Source organism: Urocampus carinirostris, chromosome 2, assembly GCF_059441175.1.
Source record: "Urocampus carinirostris isolate Australia breed hairy pipefish chromosome 2, RoL_Ucar_1.0, whole genome shotgun sequence".
Lineage (NCBI taxonomy): Eukaryota > Metazoa > Chordata > Actinopteri > Syngnathiformes > Syngnathidae > Urocampus > Urocampus carinirostris.
The window spans coordinates 70,319,457-70,338,739 of NC_142350.1; the positions used below are offsets into that span (position 1 = coordinate 70,319,457).

General features: G+C 40.7%; 1 protein-coding gene and 1 long non-coding RNA gene across 4 annotated transcripts in view; one reads left to right on the top strand and one right to left on the bottom strand.

Annotated features, from left to right (window-relative positions):
• The window catches only part of LOC148373167 (soluble guanylate cyclase 88E-like), a 31,399-nt gene extending 21,359 nt beyond the window's left edge, over positions 1-10,040 (top strand). The window contains exons 13-16 of the mRNA XM_088327681.1: positions 2,072-2,181; positions 2,395-2,484; positions 4,060-4,178; positions 7,079-10,040. Coding sequence (XP_088183807.1) covers positions 2,072-2,181; positions 2,395-2,484; positions 4,060-4,178; positions 7,079-7,424 — 665 coding nt within the window. The 3' untranslated portion in view covers positions 7,425-10,040. The remainder of the gene's footprint in view (positions 1-2,071; positions 2,182-2,394; positions 2,485-4,059; positions 4,179-7,078) is intronic.
• LOC148373165 (uncharacterized) overlaps positions 1-14,168 on the bottom strand; it is a 129,470-nt gene extending 115,302 nt beyond the window's left edge. For all 3 annotated transcript variants that reach the window (XR_015849595.1, XR_015849593.1, XR_015849594.1), the window contains exon 1: positions 14,031-14,168. This is a non-coding gene — a long non-coding RNA (uncharacterized LOC148373165). The remainder of the gene's footprint in view (positions 1-14,030) is intronic.
• Between the last annotated feature and the right edge of the window lie 5,115 nt (positions 14,169-19,283).

Here is a 19,283-nt window from a genome sequence, read left to right on the forward strand (position 1 = left end):
TTATTTCAGTTGAGAACAAAACTTTAGTGTGTTTATTGTCCAAATTTTTCCCAACGATTTAACTACAGCATTCAATTTCCTTTGGGTGCAACTTAGATTGGGATTTTAGGCCAATTTCACAGGATTGTTAAGAGGTTAAAATAGATTAAATTAATGATATTGAAGTGCAGTAAGGACGACAAAATAAGGGGATAAAATGACTGACATAATAAAGAGATTATAAATAAAGAACTCAGACAATCATGACTAGCAGTGACATGACACATTTCAATATTACAACACGGTGCAGCATAATATCCCCCAAAAGGTTGAAACCTTTAGATGACTTTTAGACGATTACAAGTAAAACTGGTTACGGGGTAAGTTTTATTCATTTGCATCTATTCTTTTCACTCATTGTGCCAATCTTGACACGGAAAACGGGTGCAGAAAATTTCGTGACGATGATGTAAAAGAAACCGCCGTCATTTGCTTTGTTAGAAAATATAAAAGGTTTCTCTGATCAGAGGTCGCGAGAGTAGAATTTAACGGCATGCGTTTGTGCCGTATCATAAAATTTTACGACATGAGAGATGACAGATTTTCTCATCTAATTAGAAACCAAACGATTCGAAATTACACAAACCCAGCTCATTATGGATATCTTTGGAATTACAGAATAAATCAAATTCCCTTTTCACATCAGGGTTCATACCTTTTTTTTTCCAAGGCCAAGTAAAAACACTTTATAAGGACTTTTAGAAGAAGAAGAGAAGAAGAAGAAGAATATCGATATCCGATATCCCAATTTCTCAAGAACCATTAATAGAAGGAGCCCAGTGTGAATCATGTATTTTGCAGATCCATAAATATATACGCGATTTTCAGATGACATTGTTAATCTTGCGTGTTTACCAAGGTGTATGATTTTTTGTAGATCTTGAGTAAATCACAAATATATTCAATTCATGTGTTAATATTTTCGAGACAAATATTTCTATAGTTGTAAAAATGACATCATTTCAAAGTCAAGTCCTGTTTATTTGTGACACCCTTAATCACAAAGAGTCTCAAAGGGCTGCACAGATCAAAGACTAAAACCTACATGAGGGCAAGGAAAAACTCCAAAACCTCAACATGAGGAAAACGAAGAAACCTTGAGAAGGGACCGCATGTGAGGTCATCCCCCTTTCAGGATGACCAGGCCGAAATGGATGTTGCAATAACAATTAATACACAGATATCGTTAACAGGAAATGTAGGTCATTCATAAGCAATAGCATAGAAGTGTCAAGTCAAGTCATTTTTTAGAAACATGCCAAAAAATTCTAGAATTCACAGTCACTTCACCATGAATTCAACTACTTTTTGAACCTTGAAAAAAAATTAAAACAAAGTGATTTTCAAGGATTTCAAGCACCAGAAACAAACCCTGTCATATTATATGAGGGGTTCTTAAAAAGTGGGGGAGCACTTAGCTCTGTCAAAGGTGGCTCATTTGACATTAGGGAATTTTCTTATTTTTTTTAACTTTCCCATCAAGTGCAATTGCACCTTCACCCCAAAAATATCTGCTCTACTTATTTTTTTTATGTTTTGCATGCATTATTATCTATTTTTTTATACAATTTCATTTTTCAGTATATGGTCTGATATGGTCAGTCCAAAATGTTTAGAGTTTAAGGATTTTTATTTTATTTTTGAGTTGCTGATGCACTTTAAATCTTTTCTGTTCGTTCGTTAAGCAATATTTGCTGTAATTTGGTTAAATTTTATATGTTATTTAGGGTACGATGTTATGCAGCGAACAGTGGTATACAGTTACAAAGTTACAAAGACAAATTATTCTCCGGCTTGGTTGGTGTTGGGTGTTTGTTTTGGGAGGATTTCTTCTTCCGAGGGGGCGAGACAGAAAATAATTGAGAAGCACTGCATGACATCAACCTCTATCATACTTTAAAACTTATTCAAGCCAATCTAACTTTTGGATGCTCCACTCATTGATTTAACCAGTTGAAATGTTCATCATATTATCAGTTTTGTTTGTTGAATCGATGCAAGGATGCTCTATCGGCCCATGTGTCTTTTTCAGGCATCCATTCAGGAATGGTGGTGGCTGGTGTGGTGGGCCTGAAGATGCCTCGCTATTGTCTCTTTGGTGATACAGTTAACACGGCCTCCAGGATGGAGAGCAACGGCGTGGTGACTGCAATAATTCTACAGTAACACACACGTTCAAAATGGGGTCCTCCAGTTAGGGGACCATCGGCTCAGGGCTCAATGGACTGGAATAAATTGTTTTAAGATAAGGCGTTAATTGCCACACAAACATGAAAGAAGCCCTGCTTTGTAAAGTTTGACTTACTCTGACAAATTGCAAGTGAGCTTTTTATCTTTGTGTCCTGGCTTGAGCAGGGCATGCAGATACACATCAGCCAGACCACAAAAGACCACCTGGAACACGAGCCATACATCATCGAGGAGAGGGGCAAGATCTTTGTCAAGGTCTCCACCTTTTCTCTCTGCAGTCACTCAATCTTGCCAACGTAGCCATTGTGTTCATGTTTGAAGATGTTGCAATCGCTAGTATATACTGTGTACATATTGAGAAAAGATTAACAGCAAATACTGCAAATGAAAACCCAGATCAGGGGTTGTCAACCCGCGTCTCTTTAGCGCTGTAAAACTGCTCCCTTGCCCTTTTTCAAAAATATTTACAATTTTTTTAAATAATCAGAGAGGGAAATATATTTTTATTTTATTATGGTTTCTGTAGGAGGATAAACATGACACACATTTAACATTTTCCAATGCTGTTAAATATTAAAGTTCAAAAAGGAGATGTTACAATGGTACGCAGATATATTATCAATATTTTATGATTAAAAAAAGATTTGTTAGTAATCTGTTCAAAGTCTGTGTCCGAACACAGAATTGTTGGAGTACCAAAACTTGTTTTCCCCTTACGAAGTAATACTATTTATTTTTACATGTTCCTACACATTCCAAAATACCCCAAATGTTAATGAAACTTGGATCTGAACAACCATGAAAAGCCAAAATAGTAATAACAAGTGTGATAATTATTCATATTTGTACACAATATATTTTAAACATGGAAAATATACAGATACAAAACTATTTTAAACCAATTTGTGCAATGCTTTCTTGTATTTTACAATAACCTCTTACTGTCCTTCTCTTCCTTTAATCACTAACTTTTTGGAGACCCATTATTATCGGCAAAAAGGGCAACAAAACACACTATATCACCATGAATTCTCTACACGTGTTGTCAAGCTGACGATGTCTCTTGGTATGATGCTCTACCCATCCGGCAAGAACAGCCAAGAGGGCCGCACTTTTCACTATATTCCTTCAGATTTCTCTTATTTCATCTTTTTTTTTCCTCCTCTCTTTGCCTTTCTTACTCTCTTTCTCTGTCTTTCTTTTTCTCCTTTTTTCTCCCTTTCTTGGTCTCTATTTCTCTTTCTCTTCCTTTGTTTCATTATTTTTCTCATCCTTTCTTTTCATCTCTTTCTTTCTTTCTTTCTTTATTCATCCCCCTGTGAGTGTTTTTTTTCTACTCTGTTCCGGAGCTAGAATGAGTTTGTCTTCCCTGATTTGGTAGATAAACGGGGCTATCATTCAAACTGAGTCCCAATAGGATTTATTGCACGGTCTTTAAGAAGATAGATACGTTTTTGTCCTGTCTTTCTTTCTTCTTTAAGTCTTTTTTCTCTTCCTTCAGCTCTGTCTTTCTTTAGTTATTTTGCTCTTTTTCTCTTTCTTCCTTCCATCCCACAGCCGTTTGAGACGCCTCGTGATAAAGGGCGATACAAATAAACATGACATGACATGTGACTTGGCCGAGCAATTGGCAGTGTTCAGGTGTTTGTTTCAGTTTTTGTTTGAATAGCACATAAAAAATATGCAATATGCAAAAATGAATCTAATATTTAGTTTTTATTGAAGCAGTAAGTCTGACTTTTAACATGGAGAATGTTTTTTTTTTTTTACACAATCTAGAGTCATGCCATATGTTCTGGAGTACTGACCTGTAAAACCGATGCGTTGCAGGGCAAAGGCTACATGAAAACATACTGGCTGAAAGGAAAGAGAGATCTTTCCTTCAAGACGCCTGCAGAGTTGCGTTACAGCAGCGAGCAGAAGGACTCGGAAGACAAAAGCTCCAATGAGTGAGTAGAGGACAATAAAGGACCGATCCTGCAATTTGTAGAAATATATGTATAAACTGATAAATCCCTTTAAATATATATGCCATATAAAAATACTCTTGAAAATAATCGACCTAATAAATGACCACATATGGAACAAAACACACCACCAAATACATGACAAAATAGACAACACAATACAGAATAAAATACACGAACTAAATACATGACACAATACAAGACAGAAAGAATGACAAAATACATGACAAAACAAATGTCGAAATACCCACAAAAAATATAAGACGAAATATATGACAAAATGAATAATGAAAAAAATAATGACAGAAGAGAAGACACACTTGAGTGCACAGCAGTTGAAGAGGCAGTTGCGTTAAAATACCAATACCCACAACGGAAGAATATAACCACTACTTTTTACCATGTAGACTAATTTTTGTGAGGTGGGCAAGCTTCTAAACCCGGTTTGGAATGTTATCCTTTTTAATGAAGACAGAAGACGGCAATGTGTATCTGCAAACGGAAGGACAGGCTGACAGCCCTCAAGTATTCGTTTAAGTATACGTTTAATGTATGTTTGAGTAATGTTATGTTAAATAGGTACGAGTCACGTCAAAGACACTCAATATAATAATTTAGGTTGTACTCACTACACTGCCATTTCTCACTATGTAAATAAGCTGCTGTTATTGTAATTAACCAGGGATTCAGAACAGTAATTTTTCTAATAGCCCATGTATTGAAAACTGTTGTGTGTTCTACCATAAAGCTTATTACGCCAAAATGAACTGCCTTATTATGAACAGGTAAAATGAGAGACAAACTATCAGAAGAGAAAACATCATTTCGACGAAGTATATATTATCAGCATTCTCAAAATCGATTTATATACAGGCTGCAAATGCCACGCGCTTTACTGTTTTATTACGTTCCCCCAAAATTTAGATACAAATTCGTTTTAGTAACGTTTGTATAGGGCGGACATGTCGGCAAAACGAAGCTCAGTAACGCCTACGAGCTACGAAGAACTGGTAAGCATCCAGACTTTTTTAAGATTTTAGATCAGCACCGGTGTATGGGGATACTCCATTTATAATATAGTGGTTCAGATGGTGTGTACTGAAGTCAGGCAGACAGGACGATTTGTTTAGATGTGTGAATATGTCAGGAGAAAGACTGTATGGCTCTCGGCGGCTGGCATAGCTAATGCTATAATTAGTTTCTCTAAATTGCACCCTGGGTGCTTTCAGACAATATTGGTTTGACTCGTCATTGCCAATGGTGTTGAACAGTATATCTGTTTTTGTTGTCGTCTACAGTTTACTGGCCTCACCCACTTTATTACGGCTTACCACTGTCCGCCAGGGGTGTTGTCATGTCAATATGAAAAAAAAAAGTGTCATATATCTAGGTATTCTGTGATGTATCTAAGTATTTTATCATATCTATTTATCCATCTACCTTGGTCATATCCCTCAAGAGGGGTAACAGACAGCAAAACCAACACATACGATAACAAAGAAATTAAAAAGAGGAAAAAAATAGCAAAAAAACACAAACAAAAGTTTTTGAACCATGGCCAACCCAAATGCCTAAACACCCAAACAAGTTAGGCATCTCGGCACCTAAGTTGGTCAAGCTTTCGTCCCTGCAGATGAAATGGGACACAAGAAAGCGGCCATGTCACTCGGGTCGGGGTGACACAACACACTCTTTTGTTCAACAGCAGGGCCCGACAGCTTTCACTGGTTTACCCCTGCCGTATCATACGGGTGCCATGTCCATCCCTTAAAACGCATTGAAACATCCCACTATCCTTTCACAACACCTCTCCACCCCTTTCTATCACCAACAAGAGCTCTAGCTTCCATTATATCTAGACCTCTTTCCTGCAGTGCACTCATAACACCATCCATCCACGTCAATGGCGGCCTTCCTCTTGGTCTCCTTCCATTGACTTCTGCTCTGTAGATCCTCTTCAACATTCGCTCCTCATCCATCCTCTCCATGTGTCCAAACCAACAGAGTACTCTCTTATCCACACGCTTGCTCAGTTCCACGACTACTCCAGTTCTGTCTCTTACAATTTCATTTCTCAATCTATCCAATCTTGTCACTCCTAAATTACTCCTCAAACACTTCATCTCAAAAAAATTTCATTTCCTTCTTAAATCAGCGTTCAGGCTCCAAGTCTTTGCACCATACAACACAGTCGGCACAATCACACTCTCATACAGTTCCCTCTTAACATCCATACTCATACTCTTGTTGCTCGTCACTCTCCTCAGAGCACCCAAAACCTTGCTTCCTTGATTCACTCTGTGCAATACCTCGCACTCCATTCCAACAACTTCAGCCACATCACAACCCAAGTACCTAAAGCTTTCAACTTTTTCCAGCACCTGTCCATGCAACCTTATTTCTAACGCCATGCCCACTCATCACGTGAACCTTACTCTTCCCAACATTCACACATAACTTACGCCTATCACATACTCTTCCGAACTCCGTTATCAACCTTCTCAATGTTTGCTCAGAATCAGCCACAAGCGCTGTGTCATCTGCAAACTACAACTGACTTACCTGCCACACCGTTCCACTGTTGTCCATCATCTCTACACACCTCTGCCAAAAACTCTTGCATTCACCTCTCTCACCACGCCATCCATGTACACATTAAACAGCCATGGTTGACATCACACACCCCTGTCTCACACCAGTCAACACAGGGATAGCATATACAGCATGTGTAGGTATTAACCTATGTACACAATCATTTCTACATACGGCAGGATTGCTCCTCCATAGAGGACCTTTGATTTAGAGTTGTTATTGCACAATTCTCAATTTCATTTCTGCTATATGCCTGCTTTAATTCTCCCCTCCCGCTATGCATCTCTCAGTTCCACAAGCACTGACCAAAAGAACATGTCCTCCAGTCAACCCATCAGCGGGGGCGCGGAACAAGCAGAAGCAAACCCCGGCGAGCTTCCCCAAGACACCCTCGCAATACCCGAAGTGTCCGGCGAGTCCATCTCCACACAAGGAGAGCTGCTGGAAAAATCCAAAAAGACTAAAAACAACAAAAGCGCTAAAGCTGAGGCGGGGAACGCGGAGCTGGCGCCGCCGATCGATGTCCTGGAGAACCCGGGACCGATTTTCAGCATGAAGAGGAACAGCTTCAGGCAGCAATATGTCAAGCTGCCCACTAACATGCCCATAAGGAGCGCTTCGTGTACCCTACTGTGATGTTGCAACGCAGCCACCAATTATTCACATCACCACATTTTAAACAGCGCAAAAAATTGAAACTTGTAGCACTAATTCCTTATTGAAATTTATTATCTGGCATTTTCAGCGTCAACCAGTGTTTCCCATAGAATTTTCTGAGACCTTGGTGGTTGGAGAATCTATGGCGGGGGTGGGCAAACTACGGCCTTATTGGGGGCATTAGGGATTCAGCGTCTTGCCCAAGGCTCAGGCTTTTTTCATCCAGCCCGCCAAAGGAAAATGGTTGAAATACAGTGACAATATATATACAGTGGAATCTCGGTTTTCGACCATAATCCGTTCCAGAACCCTGTTCGAAAACCGATTTGTTCGATCACCAAAATCATTTTTCCCATTAAAAATAATGTAAATCGTTTTAATCCGTTCCAACACCCTGAACATTTACCTTGAATGTTTAACGTAAACATAATGCTAACCCGGGCTAATCGTACGTTCGCGTTAACGTAATCTTCAGTACGAAAGATTCCTCTAACAAGAATGAGTAAAAATAAAAATCGGGTAATTTACAAGTCATTTAGCACCCGGGTCTCCACAACAAGTGGTGAGCGGTTCATTGGAAAGGGGGCTCCGTTCCAACACCCTGAATGTTTAACGTAAACTTAAAGCTAACCCAGGCTAATCGTACGTTCGCGTTATCGTAGTCTTTTGAATAGGATTTCTTACCTTTGTGGTGGTCAGCAGAAGGCGCAGGTGGACCCTGGAGCTATTATTTTTTTCTTAAATGCAATAGTTGTACGCACTACTTTTCTTTTTTCACCTGTAGCAACTTTGCCACTTGCACTGACTTTCTTCGGAGGCATAATAAGAGGCTAAAACACCCGTACGCCGCTCAGCATCGCACCCTAGCGTACGCACTTACGCATTACTGGCGTTCGAACTCCGATTTTTTGACCGAACAGCGAAGCAAGAATTTCTCGACATTTTTGGTCGGACACCAATTTGTTTGAACTGAGAGGCGTTCGAAAACCGAGGTTCCACTGTAGTAGCAAATTGTCAAGTCATGTTCATTTGTGACACCCTTGATCACAAGGAGTCTGTCTCAAAGGGCTGCAGAGACCACAGATTATTGCAAACTAAGGACCATCCCCCGATCTAAATAAAATACTACTCTGCCAACTTTGTCCCCATTGTCCCTTTATGTCTTCAATCAATACGGGAATACTACAAATAGACTACAAAACGCAACAACCTAATGTCATCACGGGGGGCTGACTGACCAATAGTCCTAAATGACCACGGTGTTTGGTATTATTCATTTCAAATATCTTAAAAGGTATTTGGATTAACTTTGCATTTATGTAGATATATTTGAAAATGTTATCCTATTTAACAAGACAAGTTTATGAGACTCTGGCAGGACCAGTTAAACCTTGAAAGCCCACTCAAACTCCCTAAGTATGGGAAACACTGGTCAAAACTTGGATTTTTTTTGGAAAGTATTATAGACAGTTACTGATCAGAGACAAAACCGGGAAACATTTGTAATTTGCACAGACAGAATTATGACTGCGCTTGGTTTTTGTGAATAATGGGGACCAGAACCACTCGCAAAAATGAAATTCCACGGAGTATCGTTGCAACTTTATAAAAGCCCCCAAAGGGTTAAAGTTACCTTGAAATGACGTCATTACCCAACTGGAAGTATAGAAACATGACAAAAAAACTACACATAATAACATACAACACATAATAGCAGTTAAATGAATGGTTTTATCGTCATTATACGGCAGTAAAACAAAATTGGAGGTCTTCTTTTGATGTAAGAAAGCGATTTAGAGAGTGGCTGGCGAGCTAACAGACCCACTAACAATCGATGAAGCACCCAGTGCTGATCAGCAATTTCTTTGGCATCTGACTTTCCTGAGAGTCCGACTTAATTGATACATTTTGTTTCAATGTAACGAGCCGCTAAAAGCTAGCTGTAGCTGTGCAGAGTTTGTTTCGATTCAGAGACATAAGCGCATGCCCACCCCGGCTGACTGACATCATACAGGAGCCTATCGCGGCAAAACACACACAGTCACACCCACCGAATGCAGAGCAGCTTCCTAAATCTGTCCCCGCTTAACACAATGCACTATACATTGATATCAATGACAACAAAGACAATATCGAATCATTTTTAAATCCGTGAAGGAGTGAACCAGCATTAATCCAAGTGCAACGAAGCAAGGGGTATTCTTTAAACCAATATACTACCTACAACTCTGAGACATTGTTTTGGGAAAACACAAGACACTGAAGTTGAATGTAGAGAAGGCATCGACTGCATGTTTTTAAACATAGACCGACGATTCTGATTTGATTTAGTAGCATACTTTGCTTCTTGTATATGATAGATTAAGTTTGTATAAAAATGATTGTACAGGCACAGTGCACATGCGTGTTAAGTCAAGTCACATTTATTTGTATAGTCCACAAAGGAGCTGTACAGAATTTGAAACTTTGTTATTCTCTGCCGAGATCTCCCGGCTTAAAGTCATCATTGCAGCCTCTGTCAGCTCATTCATGATGCGCGTGCAAGTACGTGCATGTTTTAGATGTGCTCCAATAAACTCTTTTATTTTTCATGTTTCTTGGGGTTTGTGTTGGCGTTTGGACTCTACTTGAAGAAGGCCTTTTCCTACTTTCGTCATTTTCATGCTAAATGTAAATGGTCGGCATTTCTGTAGCGCTTTTCAAGTCAATGAAGACCTACCAAAGCGCTTTACGATGTGATTCACACTTTTCCCTTTTACACACTAACGATAGCAGCGTCAGCCATGCAAGACAACTACCTGATACCGGGGATTCAGTGTCTTGCCCAAGGACATTTCGACATAGAACACGGAGGAGCCGGGAATCGAAACCTGCGACCTCTTGATCCCAAGACGGGCGCTATACCTCCTGAGCTTTTACCGGTAAACAACTTCCCCAACCTGGGAGGAAGACAACAAGTCGCTTGGCTTCCCTCTTTCCACTTCGAAAAATGACCCCTACACAACAAGGTACGGTTGAAATTATGCACACAGGCCTAGAGCGCCCTCTTGCGGTATACAATGAAAATAACAGCGATATACAGTACCGCTAATAGAAAATTAAAACTCAATGATATAATAGTATGTAAACCATGAAATAGGTCATTTTAAATTTCTGAATATAGTAGTTGTACAGAGACCCCGCCTTATGACTTTTTACTTCACAGTGGGGAATAAGACGTTTTTCTGGCCCCTCTTTACTGCATTTTGCTAACGCAAATTTTTTTGCTCTAGGTTCAGTATTGGCTAAACCCCCTCCCACAATGCCTTTTGCTTTTTTCATTTATTTATTTTTTTTAATCTTGTGTGCTTTGTAAAGACTTTGCGAGTCAGTGATTCCAAAATGATTTTTTTATGTACAGTATTTATGCGCTATGAGTCCCAACAAGGGTTGCAGTGATGCTAAAGGGAAAGTAAAAAACGAGAAGCCTAAATAAAAGACCTGGCAATTATCAAGAAATGCCAAGAAGGCACTCAGAATTTTACCCTGGCCTAGTTAATTGGCTGTAGCCAACCAGGACGATTACTGTAAATTCCGGACTATAGAGTGCACCTGATTATAAGCCGCACCCACCAATTTTAAGAGGAAAACCGATTTTGTACATACACAAGCCGCACCTGTATATAAGCCGCATGCGCCCACATTTAATCATGTAACACAAACACAAAATGAACCCAAACCCGACTTCAAGTCCCGCGATCGAAACTAAATGTCCTTCATTAAAGTCCACAGTCCAAAAATCACAGCCGGCAAAATGAACGGAAAATGATACCGGTACCTAAGGTTTGATGCAAACCCGCAGAGTCCGGGTCCCGTTGAAAGTAATCCAAGGAAAAAAGTGTATATTTCCAAAGGTAAGGGTGGGAAAAATATATCAGATGAACACATTTACTCATGAGACTCCTTTTTCTTTAAACAACTTTTTACCCCCTCTTCTTTCCTTGTCTGTCCCTCACCTTTAGCGGTCCCCACTTAAACTCGGCACCCCGCGTTTGTTCCGCCCCTCATTTTTCGTTCACTCGTGCAAAACATATCAGAATAAGTGTCTAAAATAAATACAAATAAATACATTACAAAAATATACAGTTGCAAATACATATTATACATGGGTTACACATATTTACAAAGAAAGAAGGTACACCGAGAGAGTTTTCAAAGCTTTTATAATAATAATATAGCTTTCATCCCAAACGGTGGCTGTGACAGGGCAGTTAATGGTAGCAACACTCGAGCGCCGCTAGCGGCCATTAGAAAAATGACATAAATTGGCCGCATCACTGAATAAGGGGAAGGGTTGAAAGTTAGGGGAAAAAGTGGCGGCTTATAGTCCGGAATTTACGGTAGTAGGAATAAGTCAAGTCAAGTCATGTTTATTTGTATAGCCCTGGGCTATACACAAAGAGTCTCAAAGGGCTGCACAGACCACAGACTATTATGACACCATCCCCTCATCTAAAACCTACATGATGGCAAGGGAAAACTCAAAAACCTCAATTCACGTCAACTCATGATTATTTGCAATGCCCTTAATCACAAGGAGTCTCAAAGGGCTGCAGAGACCACAGACTATAGCAAATTTCAGACTATTATTTACCCCATTCCCTGATCCAAAACCTACATGAGGGCAAGGAAAAACTCAAAACCTGAACATGAGGGAAATGAAGAAACCTTGAGAAGGGACCGCACATGAGGTCATCCCCCTTCCAGGATGACCAGGCCAAAATGGATGTTGCAATAACAAATAATAGAATAGAATAGAATAGAATATGCCTTTATTGTCATTGTTACAACATGGGATATATTGTAACAACGAAATTGGACGACTCCAGTTCCACATTTTACAGTGAGGATAAGGAAACAAAGTTGACAATAGTCGGTTGACAATAGTCTGTGTAATATAGTGTAACAATCTGTGAAGCCCTTTGAGACTCTTCGTGATTTAGGGCTATACAAAAATAAATGACTTGACTTGACTTGACTAGATAAAGGAACAAAGAACATGTTTTAATTGTCTTTGTTGTAAATAGGCTCTGCTTCCTCCGGGGGGGGGGGGGGGGGGGGTGATGAGGTGTGTGAGGGACAAACAGAAATGGTGGATCGAACTGGATGTTTGATCTTACAGTACACACAGTCCAGTGTATTTTCCTGAATTGCTCAGTCCACGCATTGAATGGAATTGGGGAGTACAGTCCATAAACATGCCCGATTAAAGTCGCCGGCGACGATAAAGGCTCCGTTGGGGTGTGCAAGCTGCTGTTTATTGATAGCAGCAGGCAGGAGATTTAGCGCTATGCTAACGTTAGCATAAACAGCAAGCACAATGACCACAGTTAGCTCTCCCGGTAGATAGAAGTGTCTGCACGATACCGCTAGAAAGCAGTGTGTGTCAATGATTCGGCTGTTATTGTAGCGCGTAGTCTCCAACCCCTGTTTTTGTCAATATAGGTTATTCATATGCTATAGAATAGAAGTGTGCTATTAAATAAACCTTTAATAACTCAAATGTTAAACTTATACAGTCACGGAAAGAAAAATCTCTTTCATAGTTTTCCAACGTGAAGTGAAAACGATATGTTTAGTGAATTAAGATTTCCCAAAATCAGAAAGCCACTAAAACAATATTTTTAATCATTTTGATATTTCCATGTAACTTAGTTTTTCTTTTTCACCCTTGGCATGTTAATCTATATTTTCTTGTAAGGACACGACTAAAGCGACAAAGTCTTTAATAAGGGCATGACAATTCCCACAAGTGGAAGTTTTAAAATCTGTTTAATTTTTATCCGCTTTTGCTAACCAATCAGCGCCCCAACCTCCCCCTTTGCATCCACCCACTACTCCACTTGACTACCTTAAGTTGCATCACACTAAAGGTAAATAAAACTTCATTTATCCTTTACATGCATATGTTTTTATAATGTTATGTATAATTTGCTATTTTAATGTTTCGGGTATCGTGGGTTCGGAACGCATTAGGTACACATTTACAAATATTGCAGGATTATTACCACTAAGGCCAGTCTCGAAGCACTAAATTGTAATATTGTTTTCAGCTTTCTACCCTGTCTTTTTATATTTTATCTGTCTTGAAAATTGTTATTACATGGTTTAACCTAGAGTGCCAATTCCAATCTGGTTGCATTCAATGTAACACAATGTTGATATCAATGACAATAAACAGAGTTCAATTAACAAAATGTGTTTATCCCCCCACCATACGGTCATTCCACTTTGCGATACCCACCTCAGAATGCATACATTTTGTTTTCCCGGAGTTCACTGTACTGCTTTTAGCTCCTTTTTAAAAATAAATGAAGTACTGTGACTATTTTGTCAAAACAATTAGCACAAGCTACGTTTACAACATAAATTTAAATTAAATGTGAAAATGGGGGCTGTCAATATGTTGAGTGGCTAGCTTAGTAGTAGCTCCAGTAAACAATTAGACGGTTTAATTAAGTTTGATTAAAACAGAAAGAGTTAGAATATACATTGATAACGTAACGAGAGAAATATGTATGTATAAATTATAGACTTTGTACTCACCAGACATTTTTCCTTTTCATTGATGGACTCCATGTTCTCAAACTTGCTACGTTTAAATGGCAAGAGTTACAAACAGCTAACTTTAATTATGTTTCCCCCCTTGAAAATTGAAAAAAATCTTTATCTGCCATGTTCAAAGTGTAATTTATCACCCAAAAATATTGACTATACAAAATAGTCCACTTTCAAGATTACCGATAGTATTCACGTTAAACTCCCGGGCACCATTTAATGGATCTGGTTAGAATAGCTCTGAACCAATCAATGGCCCCTAAAAAATATGTGAAACTGATTGGTTGTTTGTTTTTTTAATCTGAAATCTGATTGGTTAAATGATGTAAGTGGAAAATAATTCTACTTTTTAATGGAAACAAAACACGTCAAAAATGAAAATAAATACATTAATAAATATAGTAATAAATAATAATAATGATTTTTAAAAAATAATGCTTTTATTATTAATTACAAATTACCAGGGTTGGGTAGAGTTATTCATTTAGTTTCTGTCGCATTTGATGTTAGTTTTGCCGGAGATCAAAGAGATCAAAGCCAGGAGAGAAAGCTTACCACGTGTTGTGAGTCATCATTTTATTCATATTTAGTTTCTTTTGTCATTTATTAGCATATTTGGTATTGGAGTCATCCAAAAGTAACTCAAAGTAATTAAGTTAAAGTAACCCTACCCAACCCTGCAAATTACTTACAGTAAACTCTGGACATTAAGACCGGAAGAACACGAGCACCCAAGCAGGACAGCCACCCTATTGGTTTACTTGTTATTTGATCGAAAAGGAATGTTTTACGGCCAAGTTTGGGTCGTTTTTGTGAAAAATCCCTAGGCGTTGTGTCACAGTTGGTTGCAACAATGGTCGAACTAATGGCAAGAAGCCAAAATGGAACAAACTGGCAAAAAATAACACGGAGAGCTAACAGTGGCTAAACCAGGCGGGACACCCAAGGCTAGCCAGCTGCTAAAAATGGCTAACCGGGGACTAATCGGCGGAAAAACAGGAGGCTGGTTGAGCAAAATCATGCAGTAGGCAGCCAGGATAACTGGGAGCCAACAACAACAACAACAGCCGCTATAGACTCTATAGCATCCTCTATAGTATAGAGAATAAACCAGGACGGATCAGTGGGAAAAAAAACAGTGGCCAACACTGGACACCTAAGGCTAGCTAGCTGCTAAAAAAGGCAAACTGGAGACTGATCGGGGGAAAACCAGGAGTCTGGCTGACCAAAAACATGCAGTAAGCACCCAGGATGACCACAAGCCAACAAAAAAAGAACTACCATGGCAATAAACGCAATGAGAACAGCAGGCAAGCCAGCTAGCCGACTGCTAATGGAGCTAACCTGGACCAAACAAAACTGGAAGCCTTCGGGAGCCCGCACATTACCAGGTAGCTGTCTGGACGATATTATATCAATTGCAAGACACGCGGCGAAAAACACGAAATTAAATTTCTCAATAACATACCTAAAAGTAGGCCAAGGGAAAAAAAGGAACAAAACACAAGATGGAAGGTAAAGTACCCCAGTATCACAGTAAGCAAAGTTCGCTAATTACAGTACTACAATCGCCGTCTGCTTTTCAAAGGGACCGCCATTGTTTTGGTTTTTGTTGTCATCTGGTGACGTCTCAGCTCTAAGAAATACCAAACTGTCTACTTTAAAATGTCACAGACCAGGAACGGAGACGGGACCCAATAGCGTTCGTTTTACTCAGTTTTTATTAGAAAAAAGAACAGTGCTTGCATCCACGACCTGATGATCGTCGGTCACGGGTAGCAGATAGCAGGAACGCGGGAGTGGCACTTCTGTTTCGAGCGAGGGTCGTCGTTGGCAGGAGGAGCAAAAGCAGAAACGGGTCCAGAAAAAAGGTCGGCAACAGGTATCACCAAGGAAACAGGGCGACAACAGGTCGATGGCCCGGACGGAGGAGCAAAAACAGAAACGGGTCCAGAAAAAAGGTCGGCAACAGGTATCACCAAGAAAACAGGGCGACAACAGGTCGATGGCCCGGACGGAGGAGCAAAAATAGAAACGGGTCCAGAAAAAAGGTCGGCAACAGATATCATGCAGGAAATAGGGCAAAACAGGTCGAAGGCCGGGACGGAGGAGCAAAAGCAGAAACGGGTCCAGAAAAGAGGTCGGCAACAGGTATCACTAAGGAAACAGTGCAAAACAGGTCGAAGGCTGGGACGGAGGAGCGAAAGCAGAAACGGGTCCAGAAAAGAGGTCGGCAACAGGTATCACCAAGGAAACAGGGCGACAACAGGTCGATGGCCCGGACGGAGGAGCAAAAATAGAAACGGGTCCAGAAAAAAGGTCGGCAACAGGTATCATGCAGGAAATAGGGCAAAACAGGTCGAAGGCCGGGACGGAGGAGCAAAAGCAGAAACGGGTCCAGAAAAGAGGTCGGCAACAGGTATCACCAAGGAAACAGGGCGACAACAGGTCGATGGCCCGGACGGAGGAGCAAAAGCAGAAACGGGTCCAGAAAAGAGGTCGGCAACAGGTATCACCAAGGAAACAGGGCGACAACAGGTCGATGGCCCAGACGGAGGAGCAAAAGCAGAAACGGGTCCAGAAAAGAGGTCGGCAACAGGAATCACCAAGGAAACAGGGCAACAACAGGTCGATGGCCCGGACAGAGGAGCAAAAAAAGAAACGGGTCCAGAAAAAAGGTCGGCAACAGGTATCAGGCAGGAAACAGGGCAGGATCATGTCGAAGAGTCCAAAAGCTTGCCTAGCTGAGAGCATGGGTTCGCAGACGGTCTGACGGCTTCCTTTCAGAAGACAGGAGTTTAAAAAGAGTTCAACAGCCAATCAGGTCCCGTGGCTGTTGGGGCCAACGGGGCAGGTGCCCCGAATCAGTAATCATGACATAAAAATGAATTTCGAGAGATCCATGGCGTGTGGAATATTTTGGAACCTATCTGTATGATTGTGGGGAGGAAAACTACATGTTTCTTTCCATAATTGAAAAAGAAAATGCTCTTTTGTAATCCTTTTAAGATTGGGCAGAGTGTGCTCATTATTTAAGACGATGTAGAACTCATTGATACAAATGTTATCTAGGTCACAGGTGCCAAACAGGCGGCCCGCGGGCCAAATCTGGTTCGCTAAGGGATTGAATCCGGCCCGCGAGACAACACTCAGAGAAGCACAAGAGAAAAACAAGCTGCAGGTTGAAATATGTCCACTTGATGTTACCAAAGCCAGGTGCCTCGAACAAAGACCCTGGGACTTGAAAAAATGTATTTCTCTCTCTCTCTCTCTCTCTCTCTCTCTCTCTCTCTCTCTCTCTCTCCCTCTTTTCCACCCCTTTTCTCCCACTCTGTCTTTGTCTCTTTCACTCCCTGTGTCTCTCTTTTTCTCTTCCTTTGTTGCTCTTTGTCTCTTTCTCTGTGTATCTTTTTACCTCTTTTGCTCTAACTTCCTTTTTTCCTTTTCTCCCTTTTCTCTTTCTCTCTTCCTACCCTTCGCGCTTTCTTTTCTCTTTTCTCTCCTTCTGTCTTTCTCTCTCTCTCTCTTTCTCTCTTTCTCTTCCACCCCTTTTCTCCCACTCTGTCTCTGTTTCTTTCACTCTCTGTGTCTCTCTTTTTCTCTTCCTTTGTTCCTCTTTGTCTCTTTCACCCTCTGTGTCTTTTTAACCTATATTGCTCTAACTTCCTTTTTGCCTTTTCTCTCTTTTCTCTTTCTCTCTTCCTACCCTTCGCGCTTTCTTTTCTCTTTTCTCTCCTTCTGTCTTTCTATTTCTCTTTGGATTTCTCTCTCTCTCTCTCTCTCTCTCTCTCTTTCTCTTCCACCCCTTTTCTCCCACTCTGTCTCTGTTTCTATCACTCTCTGTGTCTCTCTTTTTCTCTTCCTTTGTTGCTCTTTGTCTCTTTCACCCTCTGTGTCTTTTTAACCTATTTTGCTCTAACCTCCTTTTTTCCTTTTCTCTGTTTTCTCTTTCTCTCTTCCTACCCTTCGCGCTTTCTTTTCTTTTTTCTCTCCTGTCTTTCTATTTCTCTTTCTTTCTTCCTCCTCCTTTCTCTTCCCGCTCTCTCACGACTTTTTATCTTTTGTTTCTCACGCTCTCTCCCTCTCTCTTTTTCTTTCTTTGTCCCGCCCTCTCTCCTTATCCCTCCCTCTTTATCTCTCTTTTTCTTTCTCTTTAATCTACTCTTCTGGCCCCCGACAGAATGTTTGTTCTATCGTGTGGCCCCCCGAGTTCAAATGAGTTTGACACTCCTGATCTAGGTCATGGTAGGTCAGGGAGTTTGCACGGTGGGCTTAATCGCACGCAGGCATTTTGTACGCACACACAAAAAAAAGCAAGAAAACCCACCCAGATATTGTTGATATTGTCGCACGCCTGCCGAGGTTTCCTCGCGAGATGTCATTACGTGATAAAGGGGAAGCCGACAGGAAACCGCTTAAGCGCCGCTTCCTGTCGGTTACCGTGGCAACCGGTCTCCTTCTGCGGCGTTCGGGTCCCCCGGACAAAGGGGCAGGTGTGCTCGCGGGGGGCCCCTTAGGTGGGCACGGGGCCCGACGGATTCTCCGGGGCCGACATCTGGCAGCAGTTAGTTGGAGGGGACGGTTGGTGACCTCAATGGCTCCAGTGTCCACACAGCTGCTTGGTAAAAAAAAATAAAAAAAAAAAATTGGTGTTCATGGACTTAACGAATCAAAACAGATTTGTGAAGTTGTGTTGGGTCTCGGTATTTATTGATACTTTCTGAGTGCAGAATTAACGGATGCTAGAAGGATTATTTTTGGTTGATAAAACAAGGCGGGTATAAATTTAGCAGTAGCTCAGGAGGTAGAGCGCTCGTCTCGGGATCAAGGGATCCCAGTTCGAATCCCGGCTCGTCCGAGTTACCTGTCGAAGTGTCCTTGGGTAAGACACTGAGCCCCCAATACCCCCAATAAGCAGGTTAGCGCCTTACATGGCTGCAAGGCCGCTATTGGGAAATGTGGAGCACATTGTAAAGCGCGAAGTTTGAAAAGCGCTATATAAATGCGGATCATTTCATTTCTTTCTTTCTTTCTTTTTTTCTGTCTTTTCTTTTTTCAATTTTCTTATCTCTCTCCCTCTGTGTTTCTCTCTCTTCTCCCCTTTACTCTCTTTCTTTCTTTCTTTCTTTCTTTCTCTCTTTTCTTTTTTTCAATTTGTTTATCTCTCTTCCTCTGTTTCTCTCTCTTTCTCTCTTTCTTTCTTTCTTTCTCTCTTTTCTTTTTTTCAATTTGTTTATCTCT